This window comes from Monomorium pharaonis, chromosome 3, assembly GCF_013373865.1.
Source record: "Monomorium pharaonis isolate MP-MQ-018 chromosome 3, ASM1337386v2, whole genome shotgun sequence".
In the NCBI taxonomy this organism is placed as follows: domain Eukaryota; kingdom Metazoa; phylum Arthropoda; class Insecta; order Hymenoptera; family Formicidae; genus Monomorium; species Monomorium pharaonis.
Genome location: NC_050469.1, coordinates 836,664 through 855,382, shown reverse-complemented (window position 1 = coordinate 855,382; position 18,719 = coordinate 836,664). Strand labels below are relative to the sequence as shown.

The following is an 18,719-nucleotide window of genomic DNA, read 5'->3' as shown; positions in this document are numbered from 1 at the left end:
GCGGTGGCTCTTCTTTGTGCGTTGATTTAAGTTAAATTTTAAGTACAACTTAGGTTCGTATGGAGTACTTAACGTAACGTAACGCGTTATGGAAGAGTTTGTGCAGTGGCCCTTAGGTTTATGGAGCACTTAACGTAACGTAACGTGTTACGAAAAAGCTTGTGCGGTGGCTCTTACGGCAGGTTACGGTTATGGTCGCCCAATCCGACGCGTCAAAACCTTACGTTATGGTTATGTCAATTCATGTGTGAGGGCCTTTAAGGGCCATCTACAATGGAGTGTTTTAGCCGTAACAGCACTAAAACTACGGCAATGCTGTCTAGAAGAAAAACGACGTAGCAATAACATACAAGCCGGCCATCAAAGAAAGGCAACCAAAAACTAAACCCGAATGCCCTAACGCTCATCGTAAGCACGCAATAAATTGGCTCAATGTCTGCTGTAGGCTGTAAACAGTAAAGCAATACGAAATGGAGACATTTTCTACGACTACTGCTACGGCCTACGACTCTCCATTGTAGATGGCCCTTTAATCTTGCCCCGAACGCACCCTAATACTCTAGTTTACACCGAGCACTTGGTACGCGTATCAAATAGTAAATAACTAGTGAATGTGTTTAATCATTGGCTGATCAGCTTAAATTCACTACTTGATACGCGTATCCCAAGTGCTCGGTGTAAACTAGTGGATTGTCTTTTGTATGCAGGATCGAACCAAGATGGCCGTAATAGTCACATAAATTGCTGGGAGAAGATTCTTTCGTTTAATCTTCGAGAAGGCAAAATTGTATGATTGTATATTTCGAACCGGTACGAATCGTGCAGCGACAAAAATTTCTCTTAAATTTCGGAAAGCGATCGCGAGCGTGTTGTGAGTCAAAATGACTGAGGAAGCGCAACAATCTGAGAGTGCTGCGCATAACGACAGCTGTTCCATGCAAAACGACAATCAGACCAATTCGTCGGAGGTCGGAAAAGTCAAAGATAACAAAAAAGAAAAATGTCGTCCCCTAACGAAGGTTCAACATTCTTACCATATACAAATTTTTCTGCGACGTTAACTTCTCCGTTTTTTAACAATAGTACGAAACGCGACATAGGTTATGCTCATTCTGTCAAATAACAAATGAAAAGAACTGAATTTTATTAATTTGGGAAATCTTTGGAATGTGCAAGATAATTTCAAATTTATGTAAAGTTTATCTTGTACATGTGCTTAATGAATTTTTTTTTAACAATGATTGTATTTAACCCTGATATTTTGTTTCAAATCATATGTATAAAAAATATAGGAAGAGAGAGGTTTTCTGTATAAAAAGTTTAATGGTAAATTGACCATTAGAAGAAGATTACTAAATTATTATTTCGAAATATTGATGTTTAAGTAGTTTGTATGAAAAAAAGGGACAAATTACTTTTTTAGATAAAAGAAAACTATAATAGTTAAAAACTTACATGAATATTATATGTGAAATGATATTGTTACATTGAAAACAAATTTATTTTTTGTACATTAAAATCAAACAATTTTTTTATAAAATAAGGTTGAAATTTAAATTTTCTTAAACTATATTTTTTGTTTTCTAAATAATTATTTTTTTAAGTTATTTTTTAAATTTATTTTTTAAGTTATCTTTTTAATGATATTTAAATTAAACTTACATTTTTTTACATACTTTACAAAAATACAATAAAATAACCCAAAAAACTTTAAAAAATGATATTCACAATATAAATTTTTATTAAAATATATTAAAATGTAACTGAGTCATAATGTTGAGAAAAATTTTAAGTGTGATCGAGATTTTGCAAAGTATAACATTTTAAAAAATAAACATGTTGATCAGCAATATCAGTTATAAGTATGATATTTTTAGGACTATATTTTTTAATTTTTTATTTACAAAAAACATTAATGAAAATATACTTTAATAAAAATAACTTTTTATATGTAGAATTCTTTCTTAAAAAGTGTTGGTTTCTTTTTTTAAATGTATATAATAAAGAACAATGTTAAAAAGTTAGTTTTTTCCAGAAAGTTATTTGTCCCTTTTAATATATTATTGTATCATTTGTATATGACTGAAGCTCAATTCCATGAAAAACTTAGAGGAAACCAAATACATTCTCTTATAATTTACTTTTTACTATTAACATTAAATGGATTTTTAACATAATTTTGACATTGTATTTAAGTAGAATGTTTTTAGAAAGAATATTATTCATATATGAATAATGCTTGATAATCACAATATGGTAATTGAGATGTCTTAAAATACAAATATAAATTTAAGATTTATTTGTTACACTTTTGTCTTATATTTTTCAAGCTAATATTTTTTTATGTGATAAAGTATATTATTGATATTTGGGATTAGGTGGTGATTAGAAGACTGCCTCCAACAATGACTCAGGATCAATTCTTAGAGCAAGTCTCTCCATTGCCAGAACATGACTATATGTACTTTGTAAAGGCTGACATGTCTCTTGGCCAGTTTGCATTTTCTCGCGCATATATTAATTTCATGGAGCAGCAAGATATTTTCATATTTCGGGAAAAGTTTGATAACTACGTCTTCGTAGATTCAAAAGGGGTGGAATATCCTGCAGTAGTAGAATTTGCACCCTTTCAAAGATTACCAAAGAAACGAGCGGGCAAGAAGAAAGATCTCAAATGTGGCACTATTGAGAGTGATTCGTATTATATAAGCTTTTTAGAGAATTTAAAAAATCAGGAGGTTGATTCGAGTATAACCCAATCGAAAACAGAGTATTCTTATCAACCATCAGACAGTAAGTGCTTTTCGTTTTATTTTTAATTTTCTGTTCCAGTAAGTGTATATACATTATATTTTATTTTTAATTTCTTATTGTAGTAAAAAAAAATACATATATGTGTCGTGTGTGTAAAAGCCAAATTTGTTTTAATATTATAATGATTATATTATACAGATATAGTGAAAAAGATCACGACAACTCCACTGCTCGAGTATTTGAAACTTCGTAAGCAAGAGAAACAACGTCTTAGGGATGAGAAACGTGAAGAAAGGCGACGGAGGGATATGGAAAGACGGAGGACCAAGGACGATCCTGTTATCTCTAAGGTAGAATAATCAAATCTATACATCAAATTTTTCTATACAACAAATACAGCATGGAATATATGGGATAAATAACATTTTGTTTGTAATTATTTATCCAACGCGATCAAAAGTTTTTTGTATCACATATTTTATTCTTTACTGTATTTGCTGATACTGAACGTTTTCAGCATATATATATCGCGGAAGACGAACAATCACCCAACTTTCCCACATCTCACCCTACAAAAATCAAATTTGAAGACGCGTTCTTTCAGTGTTTTGTTGAAAACGCAAGTACATATAAGTACGAAGAAGAGATTTTCCTAAATAGATTTCTATACAATCGAGCCCAAGAGAAATTGTATACGACTTATGAAAGATTTTACGAGCACATTAGAAAAACAAAACCGATTAGAAGCATGTTTGATGTCAAGAAACAATATTTAACTGGCAATAATCAAGTTAACCCCAAAACTTATTTCTGTTTCCACAAAGGCAACCATGTAAGAAAAAATTCTTTATCAGCAAAAGAAGCTTTTTGTAATTTTTTTCTATTTAAACTATCTTTAATGTGTTAGAATATGTACTGACAATGAGGTTCTTTTCATTTATATTAGTAGCCATGAATTTCTCGCTGACTTTGATCTGTGAAAAAGTTGTGGTACAATATTTACGCCAAAAGAATCGTGTATCACCTTAAAGTGATGTGAAAATAATGGGATCAGGATTTAACTTTGCGAAATTGGTCTACTGCTGTATCGTAAGACATGCGGAAAAATTGGTGCTGATATTTGACAAGCTGGTTTGGTGATAGTTCTTGAGAAGGGAGCGTTTATTGCATATATTTGTTGCAATTAATTTTATATTTATGATTTTCTCGAAACTTTATGTAATTCTATACATGTATATTGTCACTTTGTAATTATTTTAATCTCTCTCTCTCTCTCTCTCTCTCTCTCTCTCTCTCTCTCTCTCTCTCTCTCTCTCTCTCTCTCTCTCTCTCTCTCCCCCCCCCTCCCCCCCCCCTCTTTGTGCGTGCGCGCGCGCTCAATTTTTGGAAAGAATTAGAAAAAAGTTTATATTGTGTTCTATAGTTTGTTGTAGAACAAACTTGCGAGCGTAAAATAAATATGGCATATAAACAGCAAAAAGCTTGTAAGATAATAAAATGCAATAAGTACATTGAAAGTAATTGGCAGTATCAGAAAATATTTTGATCTATTTTTCACATAAATATTTATTATTATCCCTCCTTTGCTATTCACATCATAACAGATCACTTAATAAGCATCAACATGGAAATCTGAAATGTTTATCTGATACTGACCACTGCATTAAATAAATACTTTAAAAATAGTGTTGGAGAATTGGAAAATGTTTGATCTAATCTTCACGTAAATACTTATCATTTTTTCTTTTCTATTCACATTTTGATAAACTACTTAACAAGCATCAACAATAAATCTCAACATAAGAATGTGAACTTTTTATCCAACACTGACCACTGCTTTAAAATAGTATAAAAATAACATAAAGAATACAGATGTACACTTTTTAATTTTTTATAGGTTTTAAGGAATCCAGACTTGGATAAAGAATCGAGCAAAGATGATAAAGAAAATAAAGAAGAGAGAGATAAGCTCTCACCAAAGGAACTAAAAAATAGAAGCAGAAAAGATGATAAGATTAGAGAAAAACCAATGCGAGATCGAGAAATTAAACCTATCATTAAGGGATATAGAGAACGAGTTGATGACAGGAATAAAGAAAGAGAGATCAAGCAACGACGATATGATGAGAAAAAGCCTTATGGAAGATGCGATGATCGAGAAGAGAGGAGACTCGATTTTCGAGACGACAGAAGGTACGAGATAAAAGAAGAATTTAGGGACTCCAGAGATAGAAAGGTTGAAGAAAGACGTGGGAAAAGTTATGAAAAAATGAGACAAGAGAAGAAGAAGTTGGCGGAGACAAAAAAACAAATTGCCGATGCCAACGGGGACGATACAAATTCGAAGAAAGCAAAGGAGGAACATGATATTGTACAAGAAAGAAAAAATGAAAGTAATAAGGAGTTCGTGTATAACGGAAATGAATTAAAACATGCAAAAGACAATGAATGTGAGCAACGTAACACTGCCGAAGATGGAATAACAACGGACATAATACAAAATTGCCAAGAGAGTGTGGAAGAAGGGAACGATTTGGTTAATGCAGGTGAAAAAAATTTATTTGTATAGTCATAGAAGAGAATTTTACTTTTTCCCTCATTTTTCTTTTTTCTAATGTAATTAATTTCAAACTTTAAGAATTTAAAAATGTTCTTTCGTACAGTCGGTTGTTAAAAAATTATGACACTTTTTTATTAGTTTTGAAACGCAGCTTGTTCACCGATTGTTCTTATAGATCTAAGGCCTATTTCTACTTAACATAGATTAATTTTAATTTTGGATTAACTTACTCTTTATCTCTTTCTCATTTTTGGAACTAGAATAAGATAACAAGTAAATTAAACCGAGATTAAAGTTAATCTACGTTGGTAAAAACAGGCCTAAACCAATTATGTTCAACTGCTCTACGAACAGAACAAGCATTTTGAAATTCATCGAAAGAAAGTATTTCAACCTTTTAGTACAAAACTAGATAGGAAATACTCTTTCTTACAAGATAATTACATACATTTTTTTATGAATATTTTCTAGTTAGCAACAGAATCGATTTTGTGTGTAATCCTTAAATAAACAGGAGGGAGGATATCTGTGTAGAAATATTTTTGTGATAAATATAACATGATGTAACAAACACATTTGCATAGATGTCAACGATGAAGATAATTCTGAAGATAAGGAATCAAAAGTTGTAAAGAGGCGTAATTCTCTCGAAAGTAGTGGTGAAGGCGGTGCAGGTGATGGTAACTGTTTACGACGTCACAAGTCGTTAGACGGAGGAGGCCAAAGCAATCTTCAGAAGAATGATAATGAGGAAAAAGAAAAGAATAAAAAAGATCCACGATTGGAGCGTAGAATACGAAATAAGGTAAGAATAATCTCTTCGATGATAGTCCGAATTGAATCTCGATTTCTAATATTAAAACTATGGGGTCCCATAGATCTTAATTATCTCTATCAATTTCGTTATAATTGTAATTTTTATGGGCAAGTGTCATAAGTTGCGTGTCTAATTTTGAAGAAAAATTGTTTAAGTTTCCATTCTCTAAGGAAATAATACAATGTCGCGATTTATTTATTCCCAGTCAACTAAATACATATTTTGATTTGTTTATCATGGTAGAATATTTTTCTATTAAAACTGTTTATGACGTGCATAAAAGATAATAGTGGCGGCTTTAGCGTTCCAAGATGAAGGCTACGTTTTGCATAATTTACACACATTACATAAAATATTATTTGACATTGTCTCTTTTATGTACAGAAAAATTATCAAAAATTTATAAATAAATAAAATTATTATAAATAAAATTTATATTAAATATGCAAATTATATATACTTTCTTAAACATGTACAATATATCTTGCATCTTTTTTAATTCTTATTTCTGGACAGCGATCATGTAATTTTTTCCTTAAGGCGGAAACGTGAAAAGTGAAAAGTTTCATGTAACTATCTCTTTCTATTGGTGTTGAATAGAAAGAGACAGTAACTTGAAACTTCACTTTTCATGTTTCCGCCCTAGGGGAAAAATTACATAATCGATACTCTGATTAAAGTCTTCAGCACACGATACGATTTTTCATTCTAGATCGCATACGAGGCATCTTAATACGTGTCCTGATTGGCTCGAATGATTATGTCACCAATCGTAAGCCAATGAGGATACGTAGTAAGACGCCTCGTATGCGATCTAGCATGAAAAATTGTATCGTGTGCCGAAGGCTTTAATTCTTATTTCTTCATTAATTACCTCGAATTCTTCATTAATTACCTATATTCTTTCTGCGCGCCTGTATCTTTTTTACAATGCATGTGAAAAAATGTGCACTTTATTTTAGTGCTTGTCCATACGATTTATACAAGGGACGGAATTCATAGACCGATCTTAAGTTCAAGAATTGTCTTAAGTCTAGCTTCGAGCCGACTTGAGACTTACTTAACCAATGAAATAACAGCATTGACGTCTCAAGATCGTGTTTAAGATGGGTCTTGAATGAGATTCGACTATGAATACCGACCAAGGTGTTTGACAATAGAGGGGAAAAATTTAAGAAGTGATTCTAGTGAGAGGTTATAAAATAAGATAAAAATGAGAAATACTAAAATTGCGATTAAGGTTTTGTAAAGCATATAAATATTTAAATATTTATAATCGCACTTTTTTTTTATTTTTTGACTTTTTTAATTATTTAGAATCACTTTAAATATTTTGTTATCTATTGCTAAATATCTCGTACATTTTCTCACACATATTCAACACATTTGAGAGACAAAAAATATTTATTGACTATTCGGTCAATTGTAGGATCGCCCGGCGATGGAGATCTACAGACCAGGTATGGGCAAGTTTAGCAAGCAGCGGCTAGAACGTGAGAAATCCAGCGACGAACGTGCGTCTTTGTCACAGAGCCCTACACCAAATCCCAGTGCTTCCTCCACGACCGGCAAGGCTGGAAAAGTTGGTGCAACGGAAGTACGCTCGATGACATTCAAACGCAGTATCACCCGCGACGCAACGTAATTCTTTTATTTTTAGTTTTTATCATTTTCTATTTACAGACTCACCGATGACGCTTTGACTTCTGCTCGGCAGATTTAATTGTCATGTATATAATTTTTCTTGTATTACATAAAACATATCGCTATCTTTAACATATATTAAAATGATTTTGTACGTGTATGTTGGATAAACATTTCACGCATAGTCTGATTATATCGTACGTTTTGCGGATTTCTCTTTTTTAGATGCAATTTTATTACTGTAATATTAAAGAATTAATAAATAAATGTTTCTTTGTTCTAATCTATTTAGAGTACAGGTCCCCAACCAGGGGTCCGCGAGAACTAAATTAAGGTCCGCAAAATAAAGTTATAAACCTATAATAAATTGATATTGTTACACGCGTCATCTAGTATGATGCCTGGTCGCTTATTTTCAAATTCTCGGAATATTTCTTTTAAACCTAGGGGTCCCTGATCAAAGAAAGGTTAGGAACCACTGAACTTTATTCTAAATCTAAATTTTAGAGCAACCAAAAAAGTATCAATTATTTTAATATTTTTTAAACAATTTGTTTGAAATCTTATTGTACAGAATAAAAATGATTAGATAAGGTTCTTGATAATTAAAAGTCAATATTCGTGCGCGCACACATAGGCTGCGTTCCGTTTCACGCATGATGCGCATAATGCATTGTTCATCCTCGTTTAACGTTTGACAAACAATAAGGGTGCAGTCCCATTAAGCACGGATCGGAATGACGGATCGGATTTCTCACTGGAATTGAGCGATCCGTTCCAGTTCCGTTCCGTAAAAGTTTGCTCTACCAGTCCCATGTAGCCAAAACGGAACGGAATGTCACATCGGTCGCAGGTTAATATGCATAATTCACCGATATTTTGTTATTTTGATGCGACTGAAGCGATCACATACATAATTTGTTTAATTATCTTGCCAATAACATTAATGTGAGTACTCTAAAATACTGAATTGTAAGAATAAAATATATTTTATAACCAAATTCCGTTCCGTTTTTGCTATATGGGACGGGTAGAGAAATTTTTTACGGAACGGAACATGCGTGAACGGAACATGAGATAAGAAATTGTAAGAAACGTAAACAATACTTTGTATTATTAGACAGGTTTAATTTTAACGTGGGAGTGCGTGCTCTTTGGACCCAAAGTTTATGATTTCAACTACATATTTTTGGCGAAGTCGTATTGTTTGGATAATTTTACATTTATATCTGGATATTGCCGAACATCAGCTTACTGGAGCTTGTATGAAAATATATTTTGAAACACATAAAACGATGGATGAAAAAACAATCTTATTAATTATGTTTAAAAAACTGCAAACGGTTAAGAATTTGTCAACTTAACATGCTGTATCGGTGTTCGAGAGAGTGCGAAAGCTGTATTCAACATAACAATATAACGATACGTATCGTATTGTATCGTATTTGTATCGTTATAACAATATAAAACGATACCGAACTGTTGTTAAGAGTTATAGAATAGGTCTACTAATGATGTTTTTCCAATACAATGGTGTTTTAAAACTTGTGCGGTCAGAAACACTCGCCCGATCCGTCCGGAATTGAGAAAATATACACGTTCCGATCGGACGGAACAGCCGGGTCAAGAATTCACTAGAAATCTCTAGCAGAATCCGTTCCGTCATTCCGATCCGTGCTTAATGGGACTGCACCCTAAGGGTGCGGTCCCATGGAGCGGATTATGCGGAAGCGGAACGAACGGATCACCAATCACAGAACCGTTTCGACGGAATCTTTGAAAGAGTTCTATCAGAATGATCTCGCGATTGGTGATCCGCTTCCGCATAATCCGCTTCATGGGACCGCACCCTCACAAACAACAAGGATGAACGATGCATCATGCGTGAAACGGAACGCACCCATAGATATTTACTTACTACAAATAATTTTTTACATAATAGAATACCAAAGACAAAAAATAACGATTGAAACGACTAATCTATGTAAAAAAAATTTTTGTTACTTGTCCCAGATAGCACACAATATTTATAAAATACTACTGCGATCAGAAAATAAGGTAATTTGTTTATAAAATAAATCTTTATTTATTCTTCCAAATCAATTTTATCGCCTTTAAAGTACTCCCCGTCCAATAAACGGGCCGGTTTTTCTCGCGCATGCGCGTCAAATGTAACGGTATTGAAGTATAAAAATCTGATTTATACAGGTTTTTAGGAGCTCTTTTGATTATATATTTAAACATATAAAAATTTTTTTAAAAACCAAGATTGTATATTAAATGAAATAATAGACAATTATATTGCTAATTCTCGCGCATGCGCGAGAGTAAAACCGGCCCGTCTATCTATCATCACTGGGGGTCTATTCTTGAAACGAGGACCCTAGATGTCGTATGCGATATCGCATACAATGGCCTAGTTTACATCGTGCATTTGATACGCGTATCAAGTAGTGAATTTAAGCTGATCAGCCAATGATTAAACACATTCACTAGTTATTTACTATTTGATACGCGTACCAAGTGCTCGGTGTAAACTAGTAGAATTTTATCAGTAGAACTAAGGCACTATAAAAGTGAGTATTCTTACGTCCGCCATTTTTCTTCTAACTAGCAGGAAAAATTAGATATGTTTTGTATATATATACGTCAATAATCTTTGGGAGCACCAAACTTTATGCGACAATGGCTTAGTTTACATCGTGCATTTGATACGCGTATCAGGTACCATATTCGTATCAAATTCGTACTAAATATTTAGTACGCACGATGTAAACGCTGCCGGATCAATTTGGTACGAGCGTATCAAGTAGGAGTATCGTACTAAACTGATACGCGTACCAAGTGATACAAATGTTGATGTAAACGCATAAAACGCATTTTAGAGAGAATTTAGCAATTGAGCATAACCTCAGTGCTAAAATCTAAAAACCGGTGTGAAAATGTCTTAGTAGGAGACATCAACATGAATTAAATTTGTATTATATTTTTCACAGTACATGCTTAGTACATTCGATGTAAACGCGCCCGTACTAAGGCTTTGGTGCGCACCAAACTTAATACGCGTACTAAGGTTTTGACGATGTAAACTAAGCCAATGAAACGAAGACACGATATTTATGATCTTGAAACTAAAGGTTATTGCGATGTATTATATATATAAAACATTATGCTAGTTACTTGCTAGTTTGAAGAAAAATGGCGGACGTGAGAATACCTACTTTTCTAGTGCTTTAGTAAAACCAGAGAGGAACCTGAGAGCGGCCACCGCGGCTTTTTTCGTGCAACCAATATTTGACTAACATCAGCGCCAAACGTGGATGAAAAGGCCATTCTACATTAATTGCAGTCGCCAGTTGCAATTTGCAACACCCAATAAATGTCGAGCTTTAACTAGAAACTAAGCGCCTATTGGATGTCGCAAGTCGCAACTAGCTGCTTGCGATTAATGTAAAGCCTCGTCTACAGAAGTTGCAAGCAGCCAGTTGCGACTTGCGACAGCCAATGATTGTCGAGCTTTAACTAGAAATTAGGCGCTCATTGGCTGTCGCAAGTCGCAAACAGCTAGTTGCGACTTGCGACAGCCAATGATTGTCGAGCTTTAACTAGAAACTAGGCGCTCATTGGCTGTAACAAGTCGCAACTGGCTGCTTGCGACTTCTGTAGACGAGGCTTAAAACAGACTTTACATCCACGTTTGGCGCTGATGCTAGTCAAATATCGGTCGCACAAAAAAGACCGCGGTGGCCGTTCTCAGGTTTCTCTCTGGTAGAACATTAAACACTGAAAATATGTGAACTGATTTTTACAGTGGAACATTAAAATTGCACTCAGTGCGCACCAGTGTTGCACTAGTTTTCCCAGTAGAAAACGCTATCAATAGGTGCGGACCGTGGAATCATTTCATCCTTGTTGGTTATCAAATATTAAACAAGGATAAGCAACGCTCGCAAGCGTTGCGGGCATTAAGTGGAACGCACCCAGTGTCTGCTATAGGCCCTAAGGGCCACCGCACAAACTCTTTCATAACGCGTTACGTTACGTTAAGTACTCCATACGAACCTAAGTTTTACTTAAAATTTAACTTAAATCAACGCACAAAGAAATCCTTAACGTAAGAACTTCAGAACTTACGTTAAAAGTTTCTTTGTGCGTTGATGTAAGTTTAATTTTAAGTACGAACTTAGGTTTATGGAGCACTTAACGTAACGTAACGTGTTAGGGCCACCGCACAAGCTTTTTCGTAACACGTTACGTTACGTTAAGTGCTCCATAAATCTAAGTTCGTACTTAAAATTAAACTTACATCAACGCACAAAGAAACTTTTAACGTAAGTTCTTAAGTTCTTACGTAAAGGATTTCTTTGTGTTGATTTAAGTTAAATTTTAAGTACAACTTAAGTTCGTATGGAGTACTTAACGTAACGTAACGCGTTATGAAAGAGTTTGTGCGGTGGCCCTTATGCTAAAGGGCCATCTACAATGGAGAGTTGTAGGCCGTAGCAGTAGTCGTAGACAATATTTTCATTACATACAGGGGCCCGATTCTTGAAGTCATTCGCAAGAGAAACGTATACGCAAATACTCGCTCTAACAGAAAGTTGTAAGTTTATTGGTTAATAGCCATACGATAGCCAATAAATTTCTAACTTTTCTGTAAGAACAGAATTTGCGAATACGTTTCTCTTGCGACTAAATTCAAGAATCGAGCCTCAGACATTGAGCCAATTCAGTGGGTGCTTACGATGAGCGTTTAGGTGTTCGGGGTTAGTTTTTAGTCACCTCTCTATGATAGCCGGCTTGTATATCATTGTTACGTCGTTTATATTATTGACAGCATGGTCGTAGATTTAGCGTTGTTACGACTAAAACACTCCATTGAGTGTGTTCGAGGAGACGCTATTAGCGCTACCAGCATCAGTTTATCCTTATTCTACTTTTAATGAGTAATGAAGATGGACTGATGCTGGTAGCGCTAATAGCGTCTCCCCGAACGCACCCATTGTAGATGGCCCTTAAGGCAGTACGAAATGAAAATATTTTCTACAACTACTACTATGGCCTACGACTCTCCATTGTAGATGGCCCTTTAAAGAAGAAGAAGAAAGTGTCCATAAAAGTCCATATAGCCGTAAATTACGTGGTATAGGCTGAGGGCACACTAAACACCTACCAAAAAAAAATCATGTTAAATGATGGAGAACTTTGCAGATAACATAGCTAGACTATGTATAGAGAAATATAATTTCTTAAAGGATACTGGTAAACCTAACGCTCACGAATGGACCATATTGTCTGGCATTGTTTTAAAAAATGGTGACGATTTATTGTCTTTGGTAGCACTTGCTACTGGGACGAAATGTTTAGGAGATTCAGAATTAACAGAGAGTACTCGAGGAGAGAGAGGTTCTCGATTGGGCGACTCGCACGCGGAGATTCTAGCCAGACGTGCGTTTATACGTTACTTGTATGATCAAATCGACTTGATTTTAAGTGGCTCTGAGAGTGCAATTTTCTCACGAAATAATGATAATAAAATCGAATTAAATAATGGTGTATCATTTCATTTTTTTTCGAGTCAAACACCTTGTGGAGATTGTTCCATTTTTCCCAAACAGGAGGCTGTGGACGATGGCTTGTCTCCATACAAAATTAGACGTGTTAATGAAGATAATAATGAACATGTAATTGCAGAATCATATAAAGATGTGTACAGAACAGGAGCAAAATGTTTGAAAGAAGAGAAAGCACAGGATCCTCATTTGCCTGGTGCAAAGTATCATGTTGTAGGCCCTTTACGTACTAAACCAGGTAGAGGAGATCCCACTAATAGTTTATCTTGTTCAGATAAAATAGCAAAGTAAGTAAAGCTATAGTTTAGATAGATATTAAGTGTTATGTAAGAGTAAGCATATACGAACTGACAATGCTTTTGTTCAAGATGGCTCATTCTTGGCTTACAAGGCTCACTCCTGTCGTTGATAATACCACCAATAAAGCTACAAAGTATCACAATTGGAGGAGACTGTCCATTTTCTTTCGATGCCATGAAGCGTGGATTATATAAGAGATTTAACAAGTCGGTTAGACTCAACATTTTTCAAGCAAATACTGCTTTTTTACATAAGAAAGGACGACAAAGATTGTATCCGTGTCCAATAAGCATTATATGGTGTGATGTAAAGAACAGGTATCAATAATATTTTAAATATTACTATGCATTTAATCCTCCGTCTGTACACTTATTTTCACTAATACAATCTGTACAATGACCTCTTTTTAAATGTCAAATACATGAAAAAGATCTGGAAAAATTTCTAATTACTCTTGAGTGACTACATTTTAAAAATTTTAATAGTTATTTTGGTCATTTATGAAAGGAGAGTCAAGCTCCATCTATCACCCATTTTGTGGTTACACAAGTGAAAAATTTCGCTTGTTCCCTTTTGGGGTCAGTGTACAGACGGATGGTTAATATCAATATCATTTAAAATGTCTTTATGCAATGTATAAAATTTAGATTTTGTGTACACAGTGCATTAGAAATGGCAGTTGCAGGCAGAAAGCAAGGGGTAACAAAAAAGAAAAAGGGTAATAATTTATTTGTAACTAGACGAATGTTTTTACAAAGGTTTTTGCAAATTTTTGATAAATATCAGCATTATTACAGTGAAATAAAGCATCCAAAAAAGATTACTTATTATGATTGGAAGCAATGGTCAAAAATTTATCAAAACAAATGGAAACAATTTAAATGTGAATCATTTCACAATTGGCCATCTAAACCGATGCATTTGCAAAATTTTATATTATAAAATTTTATTGACTTATTTTTTATATATTTATATTGTAAATATACTCTTCATTATTATTGATGTTCAGGGTAAAAAAAGGCAAAAAATATATTTAATATAGTCGTACTTTTGCAATAATAATTATATTTATGGCATTACAGAGTTCGTTTATTTATATTGGTATAACCAATACCTAAACAAGTTAAACGTACTTGCAATGACGTTTCTTCTCCCTTAATTGGTTCTATCTTGAAGGTAACTCCAAAAAACTCTCGTAAATCGCGTAGAAATTGTATCCTGAAAATTCACATAAATATAACTATTAGCGTCTTTCATTGGAAAAAACTTAATGGCACTCAGTGCCCCATAGTTTTTCAGTTTTTTATTGGGATAATTGAAGACTAGAACCAGGAGACCGAACTAATAGCGTTTTCGATTTGGTGACTCGACCCGACTCAGAGTCAATGGTTTGTTCTTTTCCACCGCAAAAAAAGTGATAAACTGTGCAAGAAATGAAGATAAAAGGAACAGACCATTGACCCGGAGTCGGGTCGAGTCAACAAATTGAAAACGCTATAAGCCCGGATCTACAATAGTGTAGTAAGCCTTATGCCATAAGGAATTAACCAATTATATTCGATTATTCTTCTCAAATTCGATTATAATTGGTCAATTTCTTATGGCATAAGGCTTACTACACCTATTGTAGATCCTAAGCCTGATTTCGCCTCCAAAAGTGAGGCGAAAATCTGTTAGAAATGTAGTACCAAATGATGGCGCTGGCGACAATGATTTACCGAAAAAATATGAAGTATAACGACGAATAATTGTAAGAACTCAAATATTTGACAATAAATGCAAATTTATAATAAAAATCTTAGCAATTTTACATTTTAGAGTACTTATCTCAGTTTTCTTATACCAATATTCCAGTGTAATTCCGATGTATCAGCATCGTCAGCGCCACCATTTGGTACTAACCTCTTTTCAAATACAATTGTAAAATTTATGTAAAAAATAATTTTGCAATGCTTTATAAAGGAAACATTTTATTCTTACTCAATTTTTTTTAATTTATAAAAGAAAAAATTTTTATAATCCATAATTGTTTCTTTTTTTTCACATTTGTAAATAATAAAATTTCATCCTCACTTGATGAAGACGATTCTAAAAATTAATTTACTAAACATAAAGTCCATTGTCACAGCAGTGAACAGTTCAAATAATGTAACATTGAAGTAATCCCTGCCTCTATACTCAGGGTTAGTTTTACCTCAGTACACACTCGGTACACACTGAAAGCATTTTGCACTCCCAAAATACGCTTTAAGCACTCAGTGTTGCTAGTGCCAGCGAGTTCGCCAATAAAAGATGTCATATGTTTATTTCTTTTTGTAATATAATATAAATAAGAAATTATATAGTGATACTTACATGGCTGGAGTCAATGGCCCTACTCTAACTTTACAAACATCTTTTTTGCCAAGAGCCATAAATGTAGCAGTCATGCTTTGAAAAACAGAATCTACACACCCATTCCTGCAAATAGGTAAATCATAAGATTTTTAATAAGGAATTTTTGTATTTATTAGAAAAACAGTTTTTACCTATAAATTTCATCTAAAAGTTTCATTGCGGCTTCTTTTCCAAGATCTTCAGGTACACATGGCAACGACCCTGTTGTCATTAGCGGAGAGAATGCTTGCCCACTAAAAAATACTTCTTTAGTAGTTTCCGCTGCCAATGTAACTCCAAAACCTGATATATAACAAATTACAAATGACAATCTAATGCAATACAATAAATAATATTTGAGAGAGAGAGGTTAGTATGAATATACATACTATACCTGGGGACTTTCCACTGGTTGATCTTTTACAATGGTCCACATAAATATATACATCTGGTAAGAATTTTAAAAGGACACTTTTTGCTGATTCAACAATACGATTAGCGATTGCTGGAGAAACTCTTATACTACATGCAGTACCCCTGATACGTTTTACCATTCCACTATCTTCTAACTGATAAAAAGGTAGAAGATTATTACATAATGGTATAAATATGTGTATGTGGGTGGAAAATTTATTTAATACCTGAATTGTTTTAAGATGACGATTAATAGGACATTTAAATTGTACTTCTCCACCTCCCAAAGGTGCAACTCCTCTCTTGCGAATAGTTAAAACAATTTCATTGTTACCTACTACTAGAAATCTTTTTAGTATTGGTATGCCAGCGGCCTGAATTCTATCCACAGATGGATCTTTTAATACAAATTATATTAATTACCTCAGTTATACATAAATACATATTGTCAAGTATATATTGTATTATGCAATACCTATAGTATTATTAGTTACTCCTTTGAGCTTCAAATCAATACAATTTTTACAAAATGGAGCAAGTATCATAACTGCTTCCAAATAATAACCAATACCTCTTTGCAAACTGCAATCATGTTCCAATTCACCACCGTTTAATAAACCAGGATTATAATATATACTGGTACCTGTTTCATTCAGTTCAATTTTTGTTCCATTAGTTATCTTATCCAACAGACGGATAAAATTAATCTCATATTCTATTATAAAAATAAATGATATACCATTATTAAAACAAGTACATGTGTGTGTAAATTAATAGTAAATATTAGCATGTTAAAAATTGAGATATTATAATACATATATATAATTAACCCTTGTGTGCAATAGTTCATGAAAATTAAGTTGATGCACTACAGAATATGGAGCACCCTAGCATGTTTTTGCAGTTGCCACACGTAAAAATTTCTAAGTATTTAAATCTTTCAAACGATAATCCAATGGTTTTCAAAGAATTTTTATTCTAACATGGTTAAAGAAATTAATGAAAAATTAATTATTAAGAAATTATTCAATCCAGATTTTTACTGAAGTGTTGTATACCCCTAGCTGCATTTGAGGATTAATAGAATAATTTCTGTTGTAATAAAGATTTTTTAATAGAATTTTTTATTCAACAAAAAAATATTGCTTAATATTGTTAAAATTTAGCTTAAAAATTTAAAAAATAACATTTTTTTAAGATCACAAAATTAATTACAAGTAAAAAATTATTGATAATCCTATGCAATTTTTTACTTTAATTATTCAATATTATATCTCAATTATTCACATATTATTTCAATTACAGTATATAAAAAAATGCAATGCTCAATAAAAATATATATTTAACAAATATTGGTGCTAACCTTTAAGACCAGGATCGTCATTTTTTGTTCTAATATTAGTAATCTTCACTGGTTTTCCAGATAATGTGGATAGTAATAAGCGATATCTCAAGTAATTGCTCCCCTCGTATATAAGTATTTTGTTTTTTATTTTGGCTGGCATCTTTTAAAAAACTTATATAAATATTCAAATGTACGAATCTCAACCACGTGCTACCAGCAAAGAAAATACTATGAAGACTAGAACCAGGAGACCGAACTAAACCTGATTTCGCCTCTAAAAGTGAGGCGAAAATCTGTCACAGAAATGTAGTACCAAATAGTGGCGCTGGCAACAGTGATTTACCGGAAATAATATGGAGTATAACGACAAGCATTTGACAATAAATGCAAATTTATAATAAAAATTTTAGCAATTTTACATTTAGAGTACTTATCTCAGTTTTCTTATACCAAACATACAACTGCGTACAGCCTAGCACCACTAACACGGCTGACTACGATAAACTTAGGCCCAAATTTATAATCGTCACACTTGGCACTTGGCACTCAGTCGCCGCCATCTTGTTGCTTTTTGTCCAATTACGTTCCGTAAAACAAAACGACTAAGGGTGCGGTCCCATGAAGCGGATTATGCGGAAGCGAAACGAGCGGATCACCAATTGCGGGATCATTCTGATAGAACTCTTTCAAAGATTCCGTCGAAACGGTCCTGTGATTGGTGATCCGCTCGTTCCGCTTCCGCATAATCCGCTCCATGGGACCGCACCCTAAGTACCAAGTGCCAAGTGTGACGACCTTTGACTATCTACTAGTTTACATCGAGCACTTGGTACGCGTATCAAGTAGTGAATTTAAGCTGATCAGCCAATGATTAAACACATTCACTAGTTATTTACTATTTAATACGCGTACCAAGTGCTTGGTGTAAACTAGGTC

At 33.6% G+C, this 18,719-nt stretch overlaps 3 protein-coding genes across 8 annotated transcripts; 2 read left to right on the top strand and 1 right to left on the bottom strand.

Moving 5' to 3' along the window:
• Positions 1-707: 707 nt before the first annotated feature.
• Positions 708-8,138, top strand: LOC105838957 (regulator of nonsense transcripts 3A). 2 transcript variants are annotated; one of them, XM_012684917.3, is made up of 7 exons: positions 708-1,019; positions 2,379-2,793; positions 2,953-3,104; positions 4,652-5,300; positions 5,899-6,119; positions 7,561-7,728; positions 7,815-8,138. In XM_012684917.3, the coding sequence occupies exons 1-7, from the start codon at positions 882-884 to the stop codon at positions 7,824-7,826; spliced, it is 1,755 nt and encodes a 584-aa protein (XP_012540371.1). In that variant the 5' UTR covers positions 708-881; the 3' UTR covers positions 7,827-8,138. The 2 variants fall into 2 exon arrangements, with proteins under 2 accessions (XP_012540371.1, XP_012540370.1); XM_012684916.3 differs by having other exon boundaries at positions 7,561-8,138.
• A 4,693-nt stretch (positions 8,139-12,831) lies between these two features.
• LOC105837029 (tRNA-specific adenosine deaminase 1) lies at positions 12,832-14,723 on the top strand. 4 transcript variants are annotated; one of them, XM_028190514.2, is made up of 4 exons: positions 12,833-13,635; positions 13,717-13,965; positions 14,296-14,366; positions 14,446-14,466. In XM_028190514.2, the coding sequence occupies exons 1-4, from the start codon at positions 12,968-12,970 to the stop codon at positions 14,451-14,453; spliced, it is 996 nt and encodes a 331-aa protein (XP_028046315.1). In that variant the 5' UTR covers positions 12,833-12,967; the 3' UTR covers positions 14,454-14,466. The 4 variants fall into 4 exon arrangements, with proteins under 4 accessions (XP_012536952.1, XP_028046315.1, XP_012536961.1 ...); XM_028190515.2 differs by having other exon boundaries at positions 12,835-13,635; positions 14,311-14,366; XM_012681498.3 differs by having other exon boundaries at positions 12,832-13,635; positions 14,296-14,723.
• Positions 14,694-18,350, bottom strand: LOC105837058 (RNA 3'-terminal phosphate cyclase-like protein). Of its 2 annotated transcripts, none has more exons than XM_012681531.3 (7): positions 17,802-18,348; positions 16,914-17,153; positions 16,666-16,835; positions 16,419-16,593; positions 16,177-16,327; positions 16,004-16,108; positions 14,694-14,866 (listed from the first exon to the last, which is right to left on the bottom strand). In XM_012681531.3, exons 1-7 carry the CDS (start codon positions 17,941-17,943, stop codon positions 14,725-14,727), a joined length of 1,125 nt encoding a protein of 374 aa, XP_012536985.1. In that variant the 5' UTR covers positions 17,944-18,348; the 3' UTR covers positions 14,694-14,724. The 2 variants fall into 2 exon arrangements, with proteins under 2 accessions (XP_012536985.1, XP_036140529.1); XM_036284636.1 differs by having other exon boundaries at positions 14,729-15,912; positions 17,802-18,350.
• Between the last annotated feature and the right edge of the window lie 369 nt (positions 18,351-18,719).

What these genes read in the sequence shown, in the direction of transcription:
- LOC105837058 (XM_036284636.1), bottom strand. Translation starts at nt 17,943, where the DNA reads ATGCCAGCCAAAATAAAAAACAAAATACTTATATACGAGGGGAGCAAT. An exon ending in AGTAACTAATAATACTATAG is followed by an intron (nt 16,836 to 16,913) that starts GTATTGCATAAT and finishes TTGTATTAAAAG; the next exon opens with ATCCATCTGTGGATAGAATT. An exon ending in GGGCCATTGACTCCAGCCAT is followed by an intron (nt 15,913 to 16,003) that starts GTAAGTATCACT and finishes CGCTGGCACTAG; the next exon opens with CAACACTGAGTGCTTAAAGC.
- LOC105838957 (XM_012684916.3), top strand. Translation starts at nt 882, where the DNA reads ATGACTGAGGAAGCGCAACAATCTGAGAGTGCTGCGCATAACGACAGC. An exon ending in TTCTTATCAACCATCAGACA is followed by an intron (nt 2,794 to 2,952) that starts GTAAGTGCTTTT and finishes TATATTATACAG; the next exon opens with ATATAGTGAAAAAGATCACG. An exon ending in GAACGATTTGGTTAATGCAG is followed by an intron (nt 5,301 to 5,898) that starts GTGAAAAAAATT and finishes ACATTTGCATAG; the next exon opens with ATGTCAACGATGAAGATAAT.
- LOC105837029 (XM_012681498.3), top strand. Translation starts at nt 12,968, where the DNA reads ATGATGGAGAACTTTGCAGATAACATAGCTAGACTATGTATAGAGAAA. An exon ending in TGTTCAGATAAAATAGCAAA is followed by an intron (nt 13,636 to 13,716) that starts GTAAGTAAAGCT and finishes CTTTTGTTCAAG; the next exon opens with ATGGCTCATTCTTGGCTTAC. An exon ending in TGGTGTGATGTAAAGAACAG is followed by an intron (nt 13,966 to 14,295) that starts GTATCAATAATA and finishes TATAAAATTTAG; the next exon opens with ATTTTGTGTACACAGTGCAT.